At 37.5% G+C, this 27,549-nt stretch overlaps 1 protein-coding gene across 1 annotated transcript in view; it reads left to right on the top strand.

Moving 5' to 3' along the window:
- Positions 1–27,549, top strand: part of unc5db (unc-5 netrin receptor Db) — a gene marked incomplete at its 3' end in the record, with an annotated part of 185,903 nt that overhangs the window by 135,207 nt on the left and 23,147 nt on the right. Inside the window, 4 exon segments of the mRNA XM_024274532.2 lie at positions 1,379–1,564; positions 13,152–13,508; positions 15,484–15,568; positions 26,213–26,384. Of these exon segments, the coding sequence (XP_024130300.1) occupies positions 1,379–1,564; positions 13,152–13,508; positions 15,484–15,568; positions 26,213–26,384 (800 nt within the window).

Below are 27,549 nucleotides of genomic sequence, written 5' to 3'. Positions count from 1 at the left end.
AGCCAAATGTGCAAACCAGTGAAAGCTGAATTGCTGTGGCGACTCTTGAAGGGATAGGCTGAAAGATGAACAACAACATGCCACAATAAAATGTTAAAAACACATTTTTCTTCAGAGTGGGTCTTTAACAAGAAGAACCTCTTTTTACCTTTTTTTACTTCCTGTATTACGGTAAAAAGTAAGAATCGTGGTTCGATTCGTGAATCGTTGAACTTGATTCATGAATCGCATCGGATCGCCATCTTAGCAACAGACCACAACCCTAGCTGCCATTCACAACACACAAAGAGGCAAAACTATTCAAAAATATATGGGTAAATTACATATTAAGATATATTTCGTAATATATTTGCAATATATATATTTTTTTTTCCAGTAAATTGCAATATATTTTTGTTTCTTAAGGGATAGGTGGAAATGTTGACACAGAGCAGCCCGGCTTCCACCCCGTAGCAGAGGCTGTGTTTGCACACGCGGAATTATAGCCTCAAGCTAACATTAGCGGTGCAAAAATAACAACGAGTAATATTGAATAATTCTAGTCGTACATTTTAGAGCCAGAATTGCAGCTTTTTTAAACGTTCATCATGTCCCGCTCACCTAAGCGTTAAGCGGACTAGGGTGTTTACGGGGGAGGGGAGACTTTGGCACGCTCATTTTTGCAGCTGCATCATTAGTCTTAGCATTTTCTAGCATCTGGTTTTCTGATCCAATGTGATTTGAATTAAGGAATACTCAAACGCAGTTTTAAACGTAAATTATTTTATATAGACCCTCGAATGCTACAAGAACATGTTAAAAAGAAGATTTTCATTGTAGTGGCTCTTTAACACATTTCTATAACATTAGCTGCATTTTGTGCTACACTAATCTAATTAAAACACAAGTATCAAAAATAAGAATGAAAAATGAAAGTATTGTAATTATTTCTTCACACAGATGTCTCTCTCTTTACCTCTGACACATTACCCACACAGTGTAACTCAGCCACCCACTCCTGAGTTCAGGTGTGTCATTCTTCTACCAGCTAATGCAAGTTTCTGCCTCCAGCAAGGGTTGGAAGTGAGCCGGAGAGGTCACACAAGTTTTCTTCCTTCTGAGCGCACGCCTCCGCTTTCTTATCTGGATGCAAATAACTTTTGTCTAAAGTCACATCAATTTCATGAACAGACTGAAATTTAAAGCGACTTGAAATTGGCACAAACTACGTTGTCAAAGAAATGAGGAGCAGCAGTTGCAGCAGTAATAAGAAGTATTACTCCACTAGATGTGTTGTGCCTTCTTCAATAACATGGAATTGCACTGGACCCCATTTTCAATGCAGACTTGTTTGTCAAAGTAATGGAGGAAGGCAAATGATGGCTGTTTTGTCTTTCAGGTATGGAGGGTTCTAATGATGTGGCTCTGTATTTGTGCCTGGGAGCTGGCATCATCGCAGTCGCCTTCCTTGTGGTGGTCGTTATGTTATACAGGAAGAACCACAGCGAGTACGGGGTGGATGTGATCGACTCCTCAGCTCTGACCAGGGGCTGTCAGTCTTTTAACTTTAAGACAGCCAGACAAGGTAAGAGAGAGCAGTTTTGTCTGCATGTTTTACATTAACAGCAGCAATGAGGCGATAGCATGAGAACAGGCCCGGTTCTGGGCAAAATACTGGACACCCCAAAGCCTCGCCCCCAAAAATCCCTGCATACATACAATCACAAAAACAAAATAAATCATTTATGTTACCTTCTTACCTGTATAAGTAAAATGTACTCATGTAGTTAAATTCACAATAAAGATGTGAGTTAATCCCACTTAACACGTATCAGTTTGGGTTTTCATTTTGAAGGCTTGCTGACTCTTGGTAAAAATTGCTAATTTATTTTTCCCTTGTGCTGAACGTAACACTGACATGATTTAGTAATGCCAGTCTTTTCCATTTGCTTTGTGAAGAGATGCCACTGGAAACTAAAGGAGATATTCTCCTGCCACTTGTGCTTAAATACCACACAAAACTGAGTAAAAAAGGAATAGAATTGCATACAAAGCTAGCCTTGGGCCTAGGCAGCTGCCTATGGCGTCATCTGCTGGGGCTCCAAATCCTAATTATTATATAATTAATGCTTTTTTTTAAAACATTTTTTTAACCCTATAGAGCACTATCATCTGGTGATTTTCACGTGAGCAAAATTATTTAGATGATATTTGATATGTTGCATTTTTCTGAGTGTCATAGATCCCGGGGTAAAGTCATACATGTCCCAGGAAGGGGTGGACCGAAGGCCAAGTCTCCAGTATCATTGTTCTTTTTTTAGGAATTTTTGGTTCTCAAATTCCTAATTTTTCAGTAATTTTCAAGTATGTTTTTATGATTATCCTATGCTTTTATTTTCCATCTTGTTTCATAAACCACAGTTGAAGACAAAAGGAAACTCTAATTTATCATGTGTTGTCATTTTTGTATCTATTTTTTATGAGAAATGCTTTTTATTGGGTATATTATATTGGATATTATCTGACAAAAGTGACGGGGTGTTCTAGGGTTAAACAGCTTGACACATCACCTATTTTGTATTGACATAAAAATAAAAGTCCTTAAAAACGTATTTACTAAATGGCAAATTTGGACCCATTTTGCACCTAGCGAATGTTGATTTTAGGCACCGCCTGCACACATTTATCTATGGTGAACTTTTTTCCCTCTTTTCTTCTTTTCTGTTTAAACTGGACACCTGATGCTTCCTTTGTTGAAATGCTATGTACACACCAGGCATGTGATGCATACATCGTCTAGCGTCTATTTCGGACACCCCTTCCCTTCAAATGCCCTTTTAATTGGAGGGTAGGGAGAAGCTGGAGGGGTAGGGGAGGAATTCGGATTCAACCTTAGAAGAGGTTTAGTGTAAAATGTCGAGGCGGTGCAAATCTTATGAATCTTTCTCCACAGCTCTATTCCCATATATTTGAAAGACTTATTCATTTCTCCTCCATGTTCACTTTTAAAACAGTTGGCACTTTTAGTGAATTGTCAAAAAGTATATAAAGGATACCTTCCATTTAGGGCTGAGTATTGATAATAATTTCCAGAAATGATTCGATTTACCACAGACTGGATCGATTCGAATTACAACTTTTTTTTTTCCAGCTTATTTTCATCCACTCAATTCAATTTGATTAAATACAATTTTGAGTTTACATAGTTTACACATTTAGACACATTTGTTTCGAACTACATTAATAATCTATATATGTTTGCATGATTTTCATCTTTATCTGATACAGTTACTGTAAATTTATTAGTGAAACAATAAGATTGTTAATATCATACAGTGTTACATTGATTCTCTAAAGAAGAAGTTCTAACTAAAATGTTCAGATCATTAACATTGTAAACATTGTTCTGCTTCTCCTGGAGGATGTTTCAGTTTGGACACTAGGTAGCGATCACGCGTTGCATTGCACCTTATTCCAGAAAAAAAAGATAGTATGAGGGGAAAAAAGTGATGTTTTAGACTACAAATGGTTACTTTAAAAAAATATGTCCTTAAAGTTTGTAAAATTCATGTCTGTGAGTTTATAAAGATGTTCATTTAGTCAGTAATGTATGTTCAGGACGACAAAGCGTTAGCATCAGCCATCCTATGGGAAATTTCATTTAACGTTAGCATCAAGCTAGCAGACTTTAGCATTATCTGCTTAGATCGATCCAAATCAATTTTATCAACCCAGCCTTACTCCATATGTCTGCCAAACACGAGTTTCTGATTGGTCAAAGTTCAACCTGGTTCACCTTTCAATGCAGGTTCAATGACAGTGTGTTTTGTAGGTAGAGCCCGAAAACAGACTTAAAAAGTTGTGTAGCCTGGCGTGAACACGAGATTTTTGAACAAAGAAGCCTGATTACATAGACTTCGCGGTCGCTTTAATGCGCGTTTCTGAGCTCGGTGTTAACATAGCATTAGGATTGATGGAGTTTGTTTTGCATTACTCAGAATGGCATGCAGCCTCCCCTGGATTTATGCCTCCATAATCAGTAAATGGACACGTCCCTCTCTCCTGACAGACCTGTTATTTTGCAGCTGGACATAATCAATCTCTGATATACACAAACACAGCACACCTCTTTCCTGGAGACCACACATTAAACTGTCAGGCTACCAATCCCCCCATCAGATTACACTGGTCCTCCACTGATGGATAAATATGATCATTATGGGGCATCAATTCAAACATTTTCTAGAACTCCGGCCCATACAGGTGCAGCTGTCCCAGCCACCTTCAGTGCAGCCTTTCATATTTTTACCGCTGACACTTTTGGGCCAGTACAAATGATAGTCATTGTGAAGACAGGCGATCCATCCTGTGAGAAGCCCACACCAGGAGCTCATGCCTCCCCAGGTACCCCTGGGTTTAGAGTTGTATAATACCCCCAACCTCTACAATCCTTGTCACAAAACTGGTAGCATGTGAAGGAAATGGTGGGGGCTGCCTCAGGGCTACATTACACCGGTCATCAATCCTGTTTAAATAGGCCAGCATCCCGCACAGCCTGCATGCTGTAACCCTCCACCGGCCACAATCACTCCCCTCCAGCTCCCTCTGTAGCAGCCAAGTTACAAACGGAAATGTGTTGCCTTATTTTCCTCTCTTTATGATACAGGACAGCATCCTCAGCATAGATGTCAGACTACACTGATGCACTTTGCAAAAAAAAAAAAAAAAAAGTATTTTAAGCAAAAGACACATTTAAATTACCCTTAAATTTTTAAATTACTTTTCTTTAATGAAGTGGAATGACAAACGAAGCATCTTGATCACTTTCATTCGTAAAGATTCCTACTATGGACTAACGAATAAACCAGCTCTCTGCTAAAGATTGGATGGAGAAACAACCTTCACAGCCAAACTCGCGCTCCCCTCACGACTCCACAAAGGCGTCGTGCCTTCCAAGCAGCAAACAGAAGACACTTCAATTTTTCACAGGATAACTGCTGAGACAACTGACTCCACTGTGTCACACAAGTGTCACACTGACCCACTTATTGCAGACTGAGATTTCTTGGAATGGATCAGAACACTTTCTGAAGAAACAGATGTGTCAAAGTGAAACAAGTCAGGTCAGAGTTCCAGGAAGGAATTGCCTCATAGTTACTCTAAAAAACACAACAAGTTTGGATTATATTTTGTAAATTAACCTTTTTCAGGCCATGGACCAGTTTATATTTCTTATTATAAAATAGTTGGGCCCGTCAGGCTGAAGTGGATGTCCATTTTTTTTCCAGTTTCTCTTAACTTTTGAGGGTGAAGTTCATCTTCCTTCTCTGCAAAATACCTGCAGCAGTTTTGAAACTTTATTTGTACACTCAATTTTGCGTAGGAACCATTAAACTGTGATATAGATTTTTCCCTTAAACCACAACTGTCAAAGTGGAAGCTAAAAAAAATCAGACGCCAACTTCAGTCTCGTCTAACCTAAAGGTACGACCGATAAATACAAAAAAAGGTCACTAAAACTGCTCTTTTTTTCTAACTATATTAATGAAGGTGAATTCAGAGTTTGAGCAACTTTATTAGCAGCTTCCTAGTACCATTTTTAGTACGGTCTTCAGCAGGGATCTGCAACCGCAGGCTCTGGAGCCACATGCAGCTCTTCTACACCGCCAGAGTGACTCTTTGGCTATAGAAAAATAAAATAATAGTCATTTTAAAAGTAAGGGCTGCAAACTTAGCCTTTATTTAATTTATTTAAGTGAAGTTTAAAAGTTTATGGCTGAGGTGAACTTAGAAGACGATAAACTAGTATTTTTTATATCCCTGCTGACATTAGGCCTTGTTTGTCCTCCAAAATACACAGACACTTTAGTAAAAAGTCTAATCTCTTCTGATTGCTGAGTCTATTTTATGTTATTAAAGTACATTTTGTCTTAGCTGCATAACAAAGGTTAGTAGCTATACAGAGGGGAGTGGCTAAAATATATAGATTTGTGTGTTCTTGCTATATTTTTTCCACTGGATCATTAACCAATCATATTTTATGGTTATGCTTCAGTTAGCAGCAGTAGTAAGTTGGTAAAAGGATGACGGCTCACCAAAGTAAACCTTAAAAATAGCAAAAGAAAATGTCATTTTTGTCTCGTGTTGTTCAGGAATACATTTGATTCATTTGAATGTTCCTGTTTGGAACAGGAAGTCTTTTATTTTGAAAGAAAGTCATATGAGTTTCTGTTAAAAGTTAAAAATTACTTTACACTTTGAGGAAATTTCAGTTTATCTTAATATTTATGTATACTTTCACACCCAAAAATAAATATAATTCATATATATTTATTATAAAAACGATAATGTAATGATGGAAAGTAGTATCAAATTTTCTCAAAAAAGGTAAAAAAACAACAAAAAAAACTTTGCGGCTCCTATTGGGTTTTGATCAGTATCAAACAGGCCCCAATGACTCTTTTACTGTCAACAGTTGCTGACCCCTGGTCTGTGGAAAAAACTGTCACAAAAATCCTTCTATGGAGTAAAGACTCCTGGTTTTTGTCTGTTAAATGCAGATTTCTTTCATTTTGAAATCAGAGGATCTTCTTTTCTGCTTCCTCACTGGATCTTCTCTGAAAAAATTACTTTCTAAAGGCATTTCTTTTCTGTTAACTTTTTTAGCTTGAGCGCTTCAGTTTAGCGGTCGGAGATGGCCGCTTTAAGAAAGTAGCAGATACATTTTTGACAAGTGATCGAGCGACTCGACATGTGTCAAGAATGAGATGGATGTGGTGGAGAATCTAGTAGTTTTTCAAAATAAAAAAACTTCCTTCAGAATCAGATTGTAGATAAAACAGAAAAAATGTAGATGGCGTTTTTTTTGTGCCCGTTAGCAACTGTCCCACAGACTGGTACCGCCCGTGGTCTGGGAGGTGAGGACCACTGCTTTAGCCCTTTAACACCGGAGCTCCTGTGTTTATGTTCTTTGATTTACTGTAACTTTTCAACTGTTAACACAATAATTCCAGTAGACTCTGAAGGAGAAAGGCAGTGAGGGGAAAAAAGAAAATGAATGAAAAAAAATTCTATTTTTACATTTACATTTTTTTTTAATATTCAGCTAAAAAAACAGACTTTATGGTAGATATTTAAAGTGCTCTAACAGTGTTATGCAGACTCTGACTGTTATTAAATCTTCTGATTTCTTTTCTTTAAAAGTTATGTTTTTCCAATTGTGTTTTCATAAATGTTACATGCTAGATGCATGTTTTTTGGTAGATTTAAATAGCCTTTTGGTGTTGGCATTGTGTAAGCACACACTTGAATGCACCATGGTCCATGACTTCCCTTTAGAGGTGCTCGTACTTAAATACTTGTGCATTTAAGAGCAATAACAGAAGCACTTGGCAGACACTCAACTTCTCAAACTTCTTAATGTTAATATTCCCAAATGTTTTGACATTTTAGCTTTGATTAAGACATTTTAGTGTGCGATCAGGGATTGGATGGAGGCAGATGATTGGGTGTAAAGAGAATAGCAGAAAGACAAAGACGAAATTATGTCTTATTGCAATCCTAAAACACTGTAAAGACAAAAAAAAACTGTTTCAAAATATCTGAATATTTAACTTTAGAATTTAACGTCTTAAGACCAGGCATCCACATGCGTGGACATCACATTTTGAGTTATGTTATCATAGGGGTTACAGTAATTCTGCTTAACACCAAGGACCAATCAAAATCAATGAGGGAGGCAGCTCTGCGTTTTACACCCATCTTTGGACAACTTCAGACTATGATATTACAGACTAACAGACATTTTCTGACCGTAATTATCCAAGTTCTCAGAGTCAGTGAATGCACCAGGACTGAAGTTATCGAAGTCATCGATTGTGACCATGCCACAATGGGGTCAAAAGTTTTGAAAATGAAGTTTTCAGTTCTGCGAAAAAGAAAGTTGAAAGTGAAAAAAATTATATTATAAAAACTAAATTATAATTATAAAATTAAATAATTCAAAAATTAAATAAAATTAAATTATATTATAAAATATATTTATGGCCATTTTAGATTTTTCTTGCCAAAAATCGATATTGCTATGTTTTATTTGGGTTTCAAATAATATTGGCCCCAATTTAGCACCATGGGGTTAGAGGTTAAATTACCTTTCACATGGCTGTTAGTACTTAAAAACTTCTGAAATGCTTTGGTATGGATCTATGCTGCTGTGGTGTCTGTGAAAGCAGACTGTCTTAAGCCTGACCCCGTCTGTCTGTTATCTCCTTCATAGACACAAACTCAAAGCCCTTTATTCAACCTGAACTCCATTTCATTAACTTTTGTCATCATTCTCACCATTACCATTCCATTTTCGCTTTTTAAAGATGCACACTCAAGACATAATCTGATCACCCTCCACTCAACAAGAAGGAAGAAACCTTAGCAGTAATGAAATATCAGCTGCAGAAAGCTTTCGTCCAAAGTCTGGCTCAGACCTTCAGGATCTAGAAAGCATCTTTTAGAAGCTAAACTAATATATTCATATTGCAGGCTCACTCCTGGGACGTTTGTTAGACGTGTAATACTATGCACACTCTGGGTATGTGATTCGGGTTCAAGAACGCATTAAAAATCGGGTTCTTGAATGTGCTTTTAGCTTATGGTGTTCACACTGGACTGTCAACCTGATACAAACGCATTTTCTCACAGCTGGAAGAGGCTTGGCGTGAAATGTCAAAAGCGATGCAAGTCTTGCTTCAGATTTTTAGTTTGATTGCAGTATGCAATCAAACTATTGTTCTTCTGTTTTCTTCTGTACGTTTTTCGGCGATCCATATCTCTTGCATACTTCAAAAGTAAACATTATGTAATTGTACAAATGACGTGACCTTTTCATCCCTGTAATCCTAGCAGAGAAACTTTTACACCTGGGCTTCCCCCTCCCCTATTTGCTCATGGATCAGAGACTTTCTGACAGAACACCTGTCCGAGGGAAAAAGACTCAATTTAGAGCTAAGTATTGTCCATGCGGAATCACATTCAAAGAGTAGATTTGTGGAAACTAAATAATACAACAAAAATAACCATTTAAGTTGATTACATCAATGCAAAATCACTAATAAAGATGATTTATTCAGCAAAAGCTGAACTGAAGATGCTAGTTCTGATAGCTAAAGATACTGAAATTGATAAGACAAAAAACGCTGAAGCTGATAGCTAGCTAAAATATTAGCTGAACTCCAAATCAGTCTAAAAAACTGCAAAAAAATGTCTAAATTAAGCAAAACTGCTAAAATGTAGCTGAAATACTAGGAGCTAATCTCCAAAACAGCCTAAAAGAAATAGAGAAAAAGACTAAATTAACTAAAAACAACTGTTAAAATGTCTAATTTAGCCATAACAGCTAGCATTAGGCTAAAATATTAGCTGAACTCCAAATTAGCCTAAAAAACTCAAATAAGCTTAAATTAGCCAAAACAGCTAGCATGTAGCTGAAATATTAGCTTAACTCCAAAAAAGCCTAGAAGAAACAGAGAAAAGGGTAAAATTAGCCAAAAACAACTGTTAAAATGTCTAATTTAGCCAAAACAGTTAGCATAAGGCTAACATATTCACTAAACTCCAAATTAGCCTAAAAAACTGCAAAAAAGCCCAATGCATGGGTGATGGACAGTCCTCAGCCTCTTTTTCTTCAAAGGGAGGTGTGTCAACAGGAATGAAGAAATCACGAGGTCCTTGGGGAGGGTCCCGCCCACCAGGTCGTCAGGTCCAGAGCGGGGTTCCGGCTATGTCAATCCGGACATGTAATAGAATGTTGATGGTTCCTACTCAGAAAAGGGGTTCTGATAAATACTGTCACACCTCCCTCTGCATTTATCCGGACTTGGGACCGGCACAAGACGACAATAGATTGTGACCTCTTGTGGTTGCATTACACACACACTTGCACGCATTTGCGTGCACACACACACACTCACCCCCACACACACTCTCACACTCTCACACACACACAAAAACAGAAACACATTTTTTTTTAGTTTTTTTTTTAACTACTAAAAGCTATTTCTAATGTTGACAACTAAGACATTGTCTAACCAAAAAAATAAATAAATACATAAATAAAGCTGAAAAACTAATTCCAATATATAAAAACATACTTAAAAACTAAAACAGGTATAGACATTCAAATAAAAACTCAGCTTTCTTAACATTATTCTATTACATAACTTAACATGAATTCACCACAAAAATCATGTCACTTTTAGGACTAGTTAACCTACTTTGTGACATTGAATTTTATGTGATTCTGATCAAACTAACCTACTAATCTAACTAAACTACCTCCCAACACCATTCATTAATTTATTAAGAAAATGTACATAAATAAAGAAAATGTAATGTGACTTGCATATATGAAATGAAAGTAAAAAACCCAAAAACGTCATTTTGGTCTCATCCCCCTGTGGTGTCTCAGGTTCACTCTAGGGTGAACGGTTCTATTTTCTTCTCCTCCTCTGTGTAACTTTAGCAGGTGGAGCTAATGCTTTATGGGCATTTGTATTTAAACTTAGTCATACCACAGACAATGTTCTTCACTCTAACAGCATGTAGAGCTAATTTGGTATTTACTGAAGATTTTAAGGCTATTTTGAAGTCAAGCTAAAATTTTAGCTACATGTTAGCTTTTTTGGTTATTTTAGCTTTTACTAAGGATTTTTAGGGTATTTTGGAGTTTAGCTAATATTTTAGCTACATGTTAGCATTTTTGACTATTTTAGCTTTTAGTGGGGGTTTTCAAGGTACTTTGGAGTTTCGCTAATATTTAAGGAACGTGATAGCCTTTGTGTCTAATTTAGCATCTACTGACGTTTTTAGGCTAATTTTGAACCAAGCTAATATTTTAGATACATGTTAGCAATTTTTTTATATTACTTGCTATTCTCAGTAATTTCTGCCTTAGTTGTGGTATTCAAAAAATTCAAACATGTACTCGTTCTGCTTTTTGTGGACTGTTCTGCTGTCTTTATATAATTCTGCAACCATCTCTTGTTGATACTTTTTGGTAACGTTGTTTGAATTTACACCATTTTAGGCATTTTTCAGGGTTTTTTACCACTGCAATTTCTCTTCTTTTAAGTCTCAATGCTTATGGTTTTCAACTAACCTGGATTTTTCAGTATACTTGTGTGTTTTTCAATTTCTGTTTTTGTGCAATGTATACACTGCCAGTATTGCTTTCTTCAAGAATTCTTTTATCAAATACTGATTTGATTTTCTGCAAAAAATACATTTTCACAATCCAACATATTACTTCCATTCATTGATAATATTACTTATTTCTGTAATCACTTCTGCAAATTCTTTTTTCAGCAGCAATTAATTCTTCTGCAAACCAAAAAGATTTTACCATTTATTGACAACATTGCTGATTTCTGCAATTTCTTCAGCAACTTATGGTAAACTTCAGCGTCTTCTGCTAAAAGTTATGCAATGAAGCAATTAAAGAAACCACCTTCTGCAAAACTGCAATCAAACGTATTTCCGCACGAAATGCAATTTTTTCTAGTTTCCCTTTTACAGCTCTACTCCTATATAAATGAATTTGTGTCATATGATTCTGAACAGGCACAAGCTACAATTATTAATTATTCATTTCTCCTCCATGATCAAATAGTAGGCACGTCCTTGAATTGAAAAGGACACTATCCATACCTCACTACAAAATCAGAGTCCCTGATTGGTCAAAGTTCAACTGGTTTAACTTCAAACGTGTGTTCAGTGGTGATGTTTTGCTAGCTTAGCGCTAAATTGTCTCTTTCTAACGTCATCATCAGTTTCTGCCAATTAACCATTCATTAACCGTTCTATTTTTCTACGGACCTACAACGGATGGGGGCCCTCCAAAGGTACAAGTCGGAACTGTTAAATGGATCCATTTTACAATGGAAACGATCGAACCGGACCGTACAGTACCGGACTGCTCAGTGGAAACAAGGGGAATGCTGCAAATGCAGGGTTTGATTCTAATTGGTTTATCAGAAATGTAATGTGAGCTTCAGTTGGATGCAGAAAAGAAATAGGGAGAGGTCAAAAGGTCAAACATTGTTCACTTAACGTGTAAGATCCTAATAAAAATACATTCTTCAACAGTTCTTTTTCATATGTTGTTCTCTTTGCCTTTTGACTTTCCTATTGGGGACAAATTAAGTGTTATTATTGAATTTGAATTAAATTCAAATATTCACCCAAAATAACTTTCACTAATCTCCCCATTTTCTTCTTGTTGACATGTTTTTGGGAAAGAAGGATTTTAATTTGGAACAGCAAGGTTTTCGTGTCACCTCATCTTTTGGGTTTATTGTAAAGTTCTTCTCAAAGAAAACAGGAGAATGTTTAACTTTAAAAAGTCTCGTCCAAAAAAGCTTGTCACCATAACTTCCCTGTAATTAATGGCTTTCCCTAAAAATGAAACAACATTAGCCTCCCGCACTGTGCCCCTCACCGGGCAACAGCTGGGCAGCAAGGACTCTGTGACTTCGCCGTGATCTTGGCACGGCCGTCTGCTCTCCGTTGTGTGCATCTTGCCCCGTTTGGCAGCGGCGTCAAATTTAATGGCCATAGATGAAGACCCGAAGCGCTTCTCCTGCCTGTGAGCCCACTCGCTGGGCTCTAAAGTGACTCCCCTCATTTACAGGAGCGGCCCCTCACGGTCCCCCTGCCTCTCCTTCTGGAGGACGGGCAAGGTGTCACGAGGAGCTGACTCCAGCAAGATAGATTATGGAGATCAAGCTGTGTGTGGGCTTGGTAATTAAATCGGCTGCCCTGACCACGGTTCTGAGCCCTGAACCTGCTGTCCTGGCGGTGCACCTTCGCCACTGATCCTGTGGTGGTATTCTTGGACACGCTGATTTTCCTGGCACTGCTCAGCGCCAGATGTGCCTTCCTAACCTTATTTAAGATAGCTCTATGATGTCTTTTACAACCCTGATTTTAGGATAATTTTTTGTAAGTTTAAAACTTAAAAAATGAAAATAACTAATTTGAAGATTCTTGTTTTTTTGTGGAAAATGTTCTCTATGATGTAAGTAACATTAAAGCATCACAGAAACAAGGTGTTGACTCTTAAGTCTGATGCAGGCAGAGCTTTTGACAGACTGTTTTGCTCTGCTGTTTCTCCATCTGTTCAGGCAACCCGCTGCTTCTTAACTCCTCAATGCAATCAGACCTCACCGTGGGGCGCACGTACAGCACTCCCATCTGCTTTCACGAAAGCACCGACAAAGAACCCTTCGACCCCCTGCCGGACATCGCAGTCAAAGTTCAGAGCTCCTTCATGATTTCGTTGGGCGTGGCGGAACACGCGAGGTTTCCCGACAAAGTCCCCACAGAGACTTACCAACGAGACCTCGGCTGTGAATACTGCAGCACCATGGAGAGGCGCAAGAAAGACACGCTGACGTTCAACAGACCCATCGACAAAGAGCAACCGCGGACCAGCGGCGTGTTCGGCCACCTCGGCGGGCGGCTGGCAGTGCCAAACACAGGTAAGCTAGACTGAAATCCAGCAAGACATGAAGCCTTTGCATGGAGTTCCTGAAAACCTTAAATATTTATGGGGTTAAATGACATTGAGTCAGACAATAAGCTTAGTGGTTAAATTGATAAAACTCTAGATGTTTAAATGGTGCTAACATGAATGAGAGAAGTCAATCAAATTTGTAAATATGAGGATAATTTCAAAAGTGATTTTCAATCTTAAACCAATTGGGTTATTTCTTTAACCCAATTCTTGGCTTTTTCATGATGGGATATGTTCAATATGAATTTTATGGGCTCTATTGGTTTATTTTTATTTATTTTCCTTTTTTTTTTTCTCAGTTAAAATAGCCCTTTTAACGTTGCAGTTTGGCTATAAAAACCCAACATTGGTTAATTTAGACCACATTTGTCAAAGTCAAGGCCCGGGGGCCGAATCCGGCCCCTCTGGGTAATTCTATCCGGCCCTCTAGATCATTTTATTTTATTGTTATTAATGGCCGGATTTTATTTTGTGCTTATTTCTAACTAGTAAAAATTTGACAAGATGTATTTATATGGAGAGTAAAATATTTAAAGTAATTTAAGGTTTAAGGTTTTGATATTCATAATTATGTTAAAAAGTTATGTTTTATAAGTTTTAAAAATTTGCATTCTGCTAGCTTTTTGGACTAGTTTGGCATTTACTAAAATTTGAGTTTATCTAATATTCCAGCTACATGTTTTAGCAGCAGTTTTGGATAATTTATGCTTTTTTTTTGGCTGTTTTGGAGTTTGTCTAATATTTAGAAGCTAGCTGTTTAGACAAAATGTTGGCTTTTTTCTGTTTTTTATGTTATTTTGAAGTTTAGCTATTTTTTCAGCTACCTGCTAGCTGTTTTGGCTAACCTGGTGTTCTTTTTCTATAGGCTTATTTAGCATTTAGCTAATATTTTAGGTAGCTCTCAGCTTCAGCATTTTTAGCTATCAGCACTAGCATCTTAAGCGGACAAATTCAGCTTACAGCATTTACACTAGTATTATCACACATAATTATGTTAAAAAGTTACATTTTTTTAAGTTTTAAAAATGTAGTTTTATTGTTCAATAAATGTTTATCCTGTTCAGCCCACGATATAAGGTGTGTTTATTATTTTGGCCCCTTGAGTGATTGAGTTTGTTTTAGACTATGGATTTCCTTATGCTCTATGGCACTATATCTCCGACATCCATGTTACTTGTTGGGTTAACTTGTTCTTTATGACAGTGTCAGATGCAACAGGTGACCAAAGAAGACAATCTGACAGTCAATAAATCCAATATAGAGTTAAATAATGAAAAACTTTCTACTTGAAGTGAAAAAAAGCTAAAAACAAACTAACTAAATACAGAAATTAGAAACTGTCTTATCAACAGTATGGTGCAAAACACCAGAATAAAGCCCTGAGGGAAACATCCAATACATACATCAGCACTGAAAGCACAGCAAGGGGCCTCTTCTGTCCATGAAACACAGAACTAAGTGCAGGCAGCTGTGCACTGCTCCATGGAGAGTCACAGATGGTGGTGGGTAGGAGCCACAGTCAACCTGCGCAAGAAAACAGAGTGACAGCACAGAGAAAAACCAACAAGACAAACAAAAAGACAAAGAGGTCCATACAGCTTCAGACATAATTACTTTATACTTTATTCCAGGTTCTCCAATGTCCACCCCTCTGTCACATTCTCTGGGCTCAGCTTTTTTTTACAGAGGAAACAGAAAACGTTAATCATAGAAAAGACATGTCTAAAAATATTAGATTTTTATGTTAATTTTAAAAAGTATACTCATTTTGTTTAATTTATGCATTTTTTTAAGCTGACTTAAGATGACTTATGTTGACTCCCCTGACTGCATGTCACTGGAGTCAACATAACCTCAGCATGTATGACATGCTGTGTGTCTTATTTCACTGTGTCTGGCTGCCATTGCTGTTGATTCTGACACATCACTGTGTGTTTCAGGGGTCAGTCTGCTGGTTCCTCCTGGAGCTGTGGCTGAAAATATGTCCTGGGAGATGTACATGGTGATCAATCAGGGAGAGTCAAGGTGAGCCTCAAGTTTACCCAAATATAGTTTTTTCAAATCTGTCCTTCACAGCTTTTTCACGTCATCAATCAAATTTATCATTGTCGTCTTTAGCAGTTTTTCACCAGTTATTTACTATTTTTAGATTGTTTTATTTTTTAACTTTGTAAGTGAGGTAGCTTTTAAATGTTCCACTGAAACCGAAAAAAAACGTTTGTTTCAGACTTTTGTTTCAGATTTTATGTTTGGTTTTACCTTCGTTTAAAACATTTTTAGCTTTTTTGATGTTTTTGTCAAAAATATTGTAGACTTAGACTGGAAACATTTCCTTAAATTAGAACATGTGATTCATAAAATATGCTAAGACACTCTGAGAACTTTTTCCCTTTCTTAGTGTCTTCCAGTTTGATGACCTGCAGGGGTTCCCAGATCTGACAGAATGATTTGTCAGAAATGTTTGAACGTGGAAGCCCAAAGCGTGCATTTATGCATGTTTACTTAGACTTTTTATTGAAACCGGCTGCATAAAAGCATGTCGCCGAGGGCGGTAAATGTAGCTTCATGTGTGAATAAGAGTGTGTAGCCTTCATCCAAGAGTTGGTGGTATAGGCTCCAGCAACCCAGTGACCTTGCACAGGAATAAGTTGATTTAGAAAATGAACATTTCTTTTATTTGTGGTAATTTAGAAAAAAAAAAGTATGTTGACTTGGATCTTTAACTACATCAAAGTGGGAATTGTTGCAGATTGTTAGAAGAGACATATGGCAGACGGTTGTGTTTCCCTGGAGGCCCTTTGGTTTTATTGACATGAAGGTTTATTTTTCAGTCGCTTAGGGAATCTGCACTCTGTTCTTTTCTTTGTTTAGTTGCTGTAAGATACATTTGTGCTGTGAAAGCTCAAAAAGACACAGGACATCTTCACTCACTCATCTGAATGACTTCATTTTATTGTAGAATATAATGAAACCTCCTGTCTTGTGTTATTTTTATCTCTAGTACTCAGAGAGTCAATATGCAGTTATGTACTCCTCTTGGTGTCAGCGATGTAGCTCTCTGGGAGGGAGTCACAACCTGGATAGCCTGTTCAAACGATCGTGTATCCGGTGATGAATGGAGTGCGGTGCACTGATGGCAGAAAAGATGTCTCATGTGGCCTTTCATCTCAGCAGCTCATACATTAAGAATTCTGATCACATCCTGATAATGACCCTTGGACTGACAGAGCTTCTCCCAAAGAGGTGGATTTGCATCCTCATCCCTGCAGAGAGCTGCAGTGCTTTCCAGGTTCCTTTGAAGTGTCACTGCTTCTTCACAATGTTTCTCGTAAGCAAAGAGAAAAAAAGGGGAAAAGACCAAGTAAAGTCTCACGTTAGAAGAAAAAAAGGACAGCTCTGTGGAAATCCCTCTTATGTCAACTGTAAACAAAGGCACAGAGAAAGAAATTACTGAGTTTCAAATAAGGTTGAAGTCCATTGTGATGCGGCAGTGGGACAGTAGTAGAGCAGCCAACCCCTGGTTGGAAAGTTGTAGGTTCAGTTTCCGCTCACCCCACCTGTCTATCAAAATCTCCATGGACCTTGGATAGCAGGTTTGGCAGCTTGAGTGCATGGATGAATAGGACTTGTCTCTGTAAAGTGCTTTGGGGCCTTCATAAAAGCACTTTATTACTATATACCATTCATCCATTCATTTACTGAACCCATTGAATGTCTTTTTGTGTCAGCGGGCTGCTGGAGCCTATCCCAGCTACTGTTGAGCGAAAGTGGAGTACCCTGGACAATTCACAGGTATATACCATGTATCATGATATCTTTAAAGGTATAAAAATGCACAGCAGCTCTTGTTATATAACATAGGTTGTGTCAGAATTCCTCCCTAACTACTAAAAAACTATATAGTGTGCTGGATTTTAAATGTAATTTGGACATGATGTTCACTACTTTTCTTTCGTTTTTCTAAACACTAGATATGATGTCACTGATTTCACAAAGTGAAAATTAAATAAAATTGAACATTTCACTGCGTTTATTTATGACTCCATTGTGTTCTGATGGTGAAAATGTGGATGGTTTATTCAAATATTGCATTTAAACACGTTTTTTGTTTGAAACTGTTCGACCGCAATGCATTGTGGTCTATAACCGCTAATTTAGTGAGCTAGTTTTTCGTGAAGACTTCTGGGAAACTTCTAGTGCACTCGATTTGGAATTAGTAGATTTGGACAGTACTAGAAAATGGTGAACGCACTATATAGTGATTAGGGAGGAATCCGGACATAACCACACACTCACAGGTCACTGCATCAGACACACCTGTCCAATTGCTCTTTTTACTCATTTCTAATCAGCCAATTACATGGCAGCAACTAGGCATGCAGACATGGTCAAGAAGATCTGCTGCAGTTCAAAGTGAGCATCAGAATGGAGAATAATGGGGACTGAAGTGACTGAACGTGGAATGGTTGTTGTTGCCAGACAAGCTGGTCTGAGTATTTCAGAAACTGCTAGAATTTTCACCCACCGCTATCTCTACGGTTTACAGAGAATGGTCAGAAAAAGATAAAGTATCCAGTTGGTGGTAATTTTGTGGACTGAAATGCCTTGTTGATACCAGAGGTCAGAGGAGAATGAAAATACTAGTTCCAGCTGATAAAACGGTAACTCAAATAACCACTGGTTACAACCGAGGTCTGCAGAAGAATCTCTGAATCCACATGTCCAACCTTGAACTAGATAGGCTACAGCAGTAGAAGAACACTCCGGGTATCACTCCTGTCAGCTAAAAACACACAGACTCACCAAAATTGGAGAAAAGAAGATTGTAAAGATATTGTCTGGTCTGATGAGTCTTCATTTCTGCTGTGACATTCAGATCAGAATTTGGATCAAAAACATGAAGACATGGATCCATCCTGCCTTGTATCAACGGTTCAGGCTGATAGTGTTGGTGGTGTCATGGTGTGGGGGGTATGTTCTTGGGACACTTTGAGTGCCTTAGTACCAGTTGAGCATGGTTACAACACCACAGCCTACCTGAGTATTGTCCACCCCTTTATGACCACAGTGTACCATCTTCCGATGGTTTCTTGAACGTGACAATGAGTTCACTGGACTCTAATAACATCCACAGTCACCAGAACCCAATAGAACACATTTGGGATGTGGTGGAACGAGAGATCGGCATCATGGATGAACAGCCGACTAATCTGCAGCAACTGTGTGATGCTATCATGTCAATATGGACCAAACTCTCTGAGGAATGTTTCTAGTACCTTGATGAATCTATGCTACCGATGATTAAGACAGTTCTGAGCCCTACAGGGGGTCCACTCGCTACTAGCAAGCAATAACATGGGCAGTGAGTTCATATGAATAAACACATATTTTTTTTTATTTCTATTTAGTCTATGTCACTAAAATATATTTAGCACTAGTGGCAGGACGTTTTTGAAAATGGTAGCAGAACACAGCATTGCATTTTTCTATTATTATAGATTCCTACCTGTCAGCCTTGATTGTTGACTTATCCCTCTGGTGTATCCACCTGTGAAATGTTCAGACTAAAATCTGACAGCGTTCAGTTTGAGTCCATTTTTCAAGTGTTCTTCCTACAGCCTTATTTGCTGTGTGGACTTTTTTTGTTGTCTGTCATGTTGTCATCTAGTCAGCCATCAGTCATCCGGAATGTCTTTTCACGCACAGACCTGTACATTTAAAGATGGATATTTATATTTCTTAGTGTTTCAATTTTATATTTGTAATCTGTATAAGACTAAGAACTCAGGTTAAGATAACCAAAAACTCAGGTTAAGATGTGTCAGATCGGCTTTATACTGGAAGCACTCATTTAAAAAATTAGTTAAAAAATCAGTTTACGGAAGTCAAATAATTGCATCTTTTGTCTACTGCAACACCATGCTGTTACATAGAGTTTTCCTTTGACCCTCTTGACCTTAAATTAGACTCATTAACTGCGTTTATATTGAAAATGACATAGCGCAAATTCTGTTTGCGATGATAAGTTCGCCCAATGGAAAAACGACAATGCAGAAAAAAACTTGCATTTATTGGAAAAAAGTTTTTGTGTTTGGAGGAGGGGTTTTTGAGATTTTTGAACCACCATTTAGCATGCTCTTGAACGCATGTCACACGCTTGTTGTGAATGCAGTATTAGTCTGTAATAGGGGTTCTCAAAGTTAAGAGGGCAGAAATTAAGAACTTGTCATTAGACTAGGGACCAATTTTGTGGAAAAAAAGGATAAACAAAAAAAAACTTTTTTTTAATAACTTCAATGACCTAGTATCATTTGTAGACTTAACAGAGCATAAGAACAAACCGAACATGATTTGAAACATTGCTTTAACTGAGAAACATGATACATTTTGGTCAACATCAGACCAGTGTGATGTCTTTTTGAGACTATATTGTAAGTAAAACCTATTTTTTAACAAATATTCCCCGTCAATTGTTGTCGAAAGTTGCTGCCCAGATCTTCTACTAGTAGGCCTAATTGTATCAATTGACAGACCAAAGTTTTCTTTTGCTCTGGGAAAAAAATGTCAGCTACTTTCAGCTTGAATTCTTTTACAAAGTCCCCATCACTGAAGGACTTGTTACACCAAAGCCACAATATAGCTAGATTCTGTCACAGCTTCATTGGATTTTGCCATTTTTGTAAACACTATCTGCTTTGCAGAACAGACTTGTCGTAGTTGTTGGAGCGAATACATTTGATATAGTTTTTATGTTTTGTAACATAGTGACAATTTATATTTAATCATTTGAGCACTGAATTTACTTGCTTTGCAAATCAAGCAAATGATTTTTAGGGTTCGGTATTGATAAGAATTTACAGAAACAATTCGATTTGATTCACCAGAGCCTGGATCGATTCAATTCTGATTTTTTTCTATTCTTTAGATCCACTTAATTCAATTTGATTCAATTCTATTTTGAGCTTACAGGCACATTTGTTTAGAAATAAATTAATAATCTAATATATGTTTTAAATTAATTTATATTAATCTGATACAGTTCACATACTGTAAATGTATTAATGAAATAATGGGACTAATAGCATTCAGTGATACAGGTTTTCTCAAAAGGAGAAGCTCTAACAAAAATGTTCACATTAACATTCTGTGCTTCTCCTGGAGGGCGTTTCAGTTTGGCCACAAGGTGGCGATCGTGCTATAGCGGTACACTTTTTTCAAGAAGGATAACCAAAGCATGAGCAAAAAAATAGTGCTTTAGACCACAAATGGTTACTTAAAAAAATATTTCCTCATAAGAGTTTGTAAAATTCATGCCTGTGAGTATAAAAAGATGCTAATTTAGTCAGCAAAGTTTAGGTCGACCGAGCGTTAGCATTAGCCATCCCATGGGAAATTCCATTCAACGTTAGCATCAAGCTAGCTGACTTTAGCTTTATGTGCAAAATCGATCTATATTTATTACAAATTGATTAGTGATCTATTAAGCGTAAATCGATTCAAATTGATTAATCGATTTTATCAACCCAGCCCCAATGACTTTGTCCAGTCCATGAGGTACGACAGTAAGTAAGCATTTGTCCACTTAGCTTGAAAGCGCCTTTTCTCCTCGCCAACACGATTTTTCCTCAAATGATCCTGCTCTGAATCTTTCTCCGAATCCCGCTCATCATCCTGCTCTGACTCTATTTCTACTAATAATTTCTCCCTAATTTCTACTCGTCACGCTCCTTCCTTTCTCCGCTGAGGCAGCAATATAGAAAATGTTGTCTGCCCCGTAGTGGTGAAAGTAAAACACTGTACCATTGACACTCGGGTGTAATTACCTTTTTTCCCTGCAGATGTCACCAGAAACCACAAAACAAAAAATTGAGGGCCACAAAAACTCTTCCCGCGGGCCACCACTGGCCCGTGGGCCACACTTTGAGAGCCCCTGGTCTATAAGTTCTTGTTTCAAAGTGAGCAAAGTCAATACAACTTCCAAGGTGCCCCAATCCCACACACCAAAATAAATACATAAAAATGACATAGTCCACGCCTTTTTGCACTTAATCTCTAAATTCACGTTAGGATTAAATGAGGTCATCACACCTGGTTACTCATCTTTAATTAAACTGCCCTTTCATCACAGTTAAAAAAAAAAACATAATATTTTAGAAAACGCTCTCTGGGTGGATGTTAGGGGTGGATGAGGAAAGGGAAAGGTGGCTCTGGAGGCAGCAGGTGTTTAAATATGCTCCTGGTCCAATCCCCATGGCTTCCTGACAATCAGGCAATCAGAACTTGAGCTGCACCTGCTCACAGACCACCTCTGGGAACAGTCTTACACAACTAAAAAAATAGTAAAACCAACAAGTTACAGGACCAGGCAAAAATACTCTTGACCCCAGAACATGACACCTGACCAGATATAAATCAATATTCTGTTTGTGTGTTTGATTTCTTAAGGCATTTACTGAAAAAGCATAAAAACTTGATGGATTTTGTCTTAACTATCAATAATTTCCCTTAATTTAATAAATAATATGTCGTTTTACATTGATTTAACAGAATTTTTCTGATTAGCCCTTCATGTTCCACTCTCAGCTGCTGCTGCAGTGACTTTAGTTGATGAATGTATCTGCGCAGCTCATTAAATATTTGCATTACCTTGCAGAGTGTCAAAAGCACAGTGGGACAAACAGGTGGGGGTACTGCAGGCAAATAAATTTAAAGGTAATGGACCCTGCTAATGTGCGCATTCATTAAGCTCGCCGTCTCCACTTCTGACCCAACCTGCCACTTTGCACAGCTCCCGCAGTTCCTGAGGAGTGAGTTAACGTTCACTTTAAGTAGCGTATCTCGTCGAGGATCTGCAGATGCTGGTTTGCAGAGCCCTTCATCATTATGATAAGTGGAATTTAGAAAAGACACCACCAGTGAAGGGTCGTTGCAAGGTCACCAGGACCGAAGCCGCCAGCTTCTTCAGAAGCATTTTGTCTGCTAGTTTTGAAAAGTTCAGGGGTGAAATCCAGCAGTACTGGCTAAAGGATGAAGAGCTCTCACAGTTTGTGAAGAGTCAGGCTGCTGTTGTCATGGAAGAAAAACTCCTGAGAAGCCCAAAGGTGTGGGGAAGTGGGTGAGATAGTGATGCAGAGAAAAGATACCCATGAGGTGACAGCTGAAGAGCGCACGGCCCCAACACAGACACTTTAGAATAGATGTTAAGGCTTTAATTGGGAAAATCTGACATAGATACCTTAACCCAGAGAGAGTTCACTTTGAAAGAACTATGAAACAGCTTTAAATTCCAATATCCTGCTGATGGTCGAGGAACAGTGGACCAGCTCTACTCTCTCTGTAGGATGCTGGAAGGGTCAAGGGAGTTTGCATGCCCACTCCATGTGTGTTTGTGGATTTGGAGAAGTCATTGAACCGCATCCCCCGTGGTATGGGGTCCAGGGAGTCCAGTCTCTGTATGACAGAGCAGGAGCTTTGTTTGCATTACCCGAAGTAAGTCAGACCTGTTCCCAGTGCATGATGGACTCCGGCAGGGCTGCCCTTTATCACCGGTTCTGTTCATAGTCTTTATGGACAGAATTTGTGGGCACAGCCGGAGGGGATCTGGTTTGGAGATCACAGGATTTCATCTCTGCTCTTTGCGGATGATGTTGTCCTGTTGGCTTCATCAAGTTAGGGACCTCCATTTAGGGCATTTTTGTGGCAGATTTCGCAGCTAGGATGAGGATCAGCACCAATTCTGATTCCATGGTTCTTGACCATGAAAAGGTGTTTTACCCTCTCTTGGTGGATGGTTGTAGAAGTATCTTGAAGTCTTCAAGAGTGAGGGAAGATCAGCGTGATAGATCAACAGGCGGATTGGAGCGGCCCCCACCGTTATGGGTTGCTGTACCGGTTCATTATGGTGAAGAGGGCACTGAGCCAGAAATCAAAGCTCTTTATTCTAATACTCACCTATGGTCATCAAGAAAATTATTTAAAATTATTTGGACTTTTTTAAAAAAAACAATGATGTTGATGATGTACCAGGAAAATTGGACAGGCATTTCATCGCTTTTGAAATGTATTTTATAAAGCAGGATTAAATAGTCCAAATCAATTACATTTACATAGGTATCCTCTAAAAACCAGGGATGATGGGTAACATTTTAGCTTAGGCTCTTATTTTGTTAAAAAGAAAGAAAGAAAAGTTGATCATGGTAAAGTTAAAGGTATTTCTTCTTTATTTCTCTTGATAATTCAAAGTTTCGTTTAACTAAAACTGAATAAGAAATTACAATTGTTCAGTGAAATGTCTGGTTCATTGATTTCCTAATTTTTTATGAAACTTTTTGATTCATTTCAATCCATCTAACAACTTTGTGAAAACACACAAGCTGATCACCACTAGAGATTATAAGAAAGATCTAAAGCCGTGTGATGAGTGGAAATAATTCAAGGAATTGATAGATGTGCGAACAAATGTTTAGCGACAATGTGTTTTATTTTAAACACACTTAAAACCTTTAGGGTTTTATTAAAAAATAAATAATGGGAAGGGTGTGGACACAATTTAATTATTTTTTTTAGTAACATTTAACAGTTGTAGCAAAATAGTAAACATTGAATGTAAATATCCTGCTTTATAATATAATAAACTGTTTAATACCTACATAAATGGTTTAAATGCTTTAAAAATATTGAGGTTATTTATCAGAATTTACAGTTCATATAAAAATATTTCATTTCAGAAGGGTCTGCTCTGCTGCCACCTTAGTGGTTAAAAACAAACCTGTTTTATCACAAAAAACAACCCTTCACATCTGTGAGTGTAATGTAATAACATCTTATAGGGCTCTGTTTAGATATTGTTCTTCTCCGTCACGATCCCTCTGGATTTTCCTTCGATGTGGACCAAACAGCAGAGCAATAATCTTCAGGCAACTTCTGTTTTTTTGTAAACCGCTTTTAATGAGCACTCTCAAACTCACTGCTGAATCACTGAGACTTCTTCACCTTAGCTGGAACCAATTTTATCAGTCGATGTTTTGATATGTTTGCCCAGCCAGGACTCGAGTACGGTGCCTCTGAAGTGGAAATTACAGATCACTCAACACAAAAACATAATAAAGATTACAATGACAATTAAAAAAACTAAAACAAATAACAAAAAGTACTTTATATTTTGGAAATAAAAAAAAAATTCCAAAACTTAGAACACAATTCCAAGAGAATTAAACTATATAAAAAATGAAACAATTCAGAAGACAATAAGAAACCAGAAAAGATAGGTACTAAAGGACATCACGGATTGGATGATGACATCTGAGTTTATATATATATATATATATATATATATATATATATATATATATATATATATATTGGAAAACAAAAATAATATCCAGAAATCAAAAGGAAAAAAGTAGGTATCACCAGTAAAAGTAACGTCACTGATTTGCTGATGACGTTTGTCCATCATTACAGCCTAAATGTGTTTTTCATGAAGCGATACTGTATATGTTCTAAACTAACCATTAAACTTTTATTATTGAAGATGCCAACGCATTCTCACTCCCAACTCGTCATATGAGCCATATGGTTCGGGCCCCCTCCGCGTAAACTTTTAAACATTTTGGGTGTCCTAAACTTGTCGCTTTTTGGACATGCTGACCATTAAATCAGGGGTAAACTGACGCGGAGTGGCCCAAATCATACATCTATATATAAGCTGGGAGAGAGAATGTGTAGAAGAGGCAGTTGAAAAAATTAAAACTTCATTATCATGAATAAGTGATGTCCCATAGTACCTAGCTTTTCTTACTGTGTTTCATTTTTAACATTTCATATAGATTTCTGCAAATTAGTTTTGTTTTATAAATATGTTTCATTTTTATTTCATTTAATTTCGAAATTGCTTTTTGCTTTTTGTAATTTTCTTTGATTTCTAAAAGGCTATCTTTTACTATTTGTCTTGCATATGTGTTTGTGTTGAGTGATTATTTGGTGTGATTTGAACGTCAGGACTCTTTAACCATACATGAACCATTTTGATACATGTGCTTACTTAACAAATAGGTATTTTCTGCACCTCTGAAGGAGTCAGAACATAAATATCCTGATCTCCCCATCAGCAGTAAAAACTGAGGAAGTTACTCCGATGAACAGTGACACATCTTCCAGATCAATCAGTAATATTCAGCTGTCCTGAAAGACTAACTCTGAGGAAAATGGTGTTTTTAGCAACGATTTTGTAGCATTTTTCTGATTATGGAGGAGATATATACAGAAAATTAATATCAAAACAGAGTATTTCTTTATGCAAACTGTTGTGAATCAGAAGCAGATAAAGGAGCCATAGGAGTTTTGTTTGCATCACACCAAGAAATAGTTATTTATTAGTGGTTGTTTAGTTTTTTTGTGTGTGGTGATAATAACTCAAACAAAAAAAAGAGAGAGCAAGAAAAGGATAATGTTGACAAAAGAGATTGAAATAAAAACATTAAACTATTCTCTTGTATTCTGTGATAAATGCTTTCAATCAAAGGTCATGGATGGACAACCTTTATTTAAGTTTGATCTCAGTGTGTTTCATTCCTTTGATTTGTTCTCTGCTGCGCTGGAACTTTTCCTGCCCAATTTAGACCTTTATTGCATTTGCTGTTTCCTATTTGTTCATTTTTCTGTGTCTAGTATTGAAACTCTGGAAGGCTGCGAAATCCTCCTGGGCCCAGAGGTGACATACGGCCCTTCAAATCTGGACCTTTCCTGCCCAGCTGCCATGACCGTCCCCCACTGCGCGCTGGTTGACAAGGAGAACTGGAACATTCAGCTGAGGAGGAAAACCCAGGACAGTAAATGGGAGGTGAGCTGCAGGCCAGACACATTTTAGCCCTTTTGAATATTGGCCCACTTTGCTATTTCTTCTTCAGTAGTTTAGGTTTTTTTTATATATATAAATGTCAGTAAGATCAGACGTTTTGTGTCAAACGGACCAGAAATTTAATTGCAGCCTTTCTGTTTGCTGTCTTTTTTTCTTGACGACTGTCAGTTTTTATCCATGCACTCTTCCAAATCAGAGCACACTAAGAACAAAGGTATTTATTCTTAATTAAGATTACAGATACTAATTCTTAAAGTGCTAATTAAGTTTTTATTTTATTCATGGAGAAAAGTGGAGACCAAATTTACTCCATCTAAATTTATCCTAAGTATGCAGCAATGGAGTGAATGCAGATTTCACATAATGATAATGTGAAGACATTGATAATTACAAACAGTTACTGTTGATTGTGTTACTATTTAATCAAATCTGTTGTTATCTTTGTTTGACCTGTATTTTAATCACTTTTAGATCTATTTTTATTGTTTTTGGTCAAAACATAGATGGCATATAGTTTTTAAATGAACAGAACTGTTTAAAAATGGCTCAGTTTAATTAATTCATCAAAAAACTATTGTGTATAGTCAGGTAAATACAATTATTTCACCTATGTTTGTTTTTCAGTTTTCTTTTTTACTTAGAAAATTAACAACTGACTACAATTAACAACTTTCAGCCTATTTTAAAATGGCCAATTGAACTTGTGTCCTCAAAATTAGGACTGTGTATTGAGGCTAATTGTGGTTTGATGAATAAAAGTTATGAAAAATAATTTATAATAAAGTGTTCCCCCACGCATTTTTGTTTCTTTATTTGCGTTTTCACATTTTCGCAAATTCTTTTTCAGTCAGGTGACTCTTTCAGTTCGTCACAAAAACTCAGACACCTCAACACACTTGTATGACATTTTTGCGCTCCAAGGAGATGCTTTGCTTCAGAGGAGTATCTCCGCACAGCGCAGCCCCTTCTGGAGCGCGGAGGAGGAGCGCGGACAGGCACCCCCCCTCTGGACTCCAGAGGGGTAGCGCGGAGATGTCCGCCCTCCTCTCTCCATGCCCCTGCATGGCGAAATGGCATCAGCTGACTAAGAACAGACCAAAAAAATTCTGATATGCTGAAGAAGATATACAATAATCATCCGGAGCAG

This window comes from Oryzias melastigma, linkage group LG9 (assembly GCF_002922805.2).
Source record: "Oryzias melastigma strain HK-1 linkage group LG9, ASM292280v2, whole genome shotgun sequence".
Classification (NCBI taxonomy): domain Eukaryota; kingdom Metazoa; phylum Chordata; class Actinopteri; order Beloniformes; family Adrianichthyidae; genus Oryzias; species Oryzias melastigma.
The sequence above is the reverse complement of the archived record's forward strand: the minus strand, read 5'-3'. Positions and strand labels throughout refer to the sequence as shown.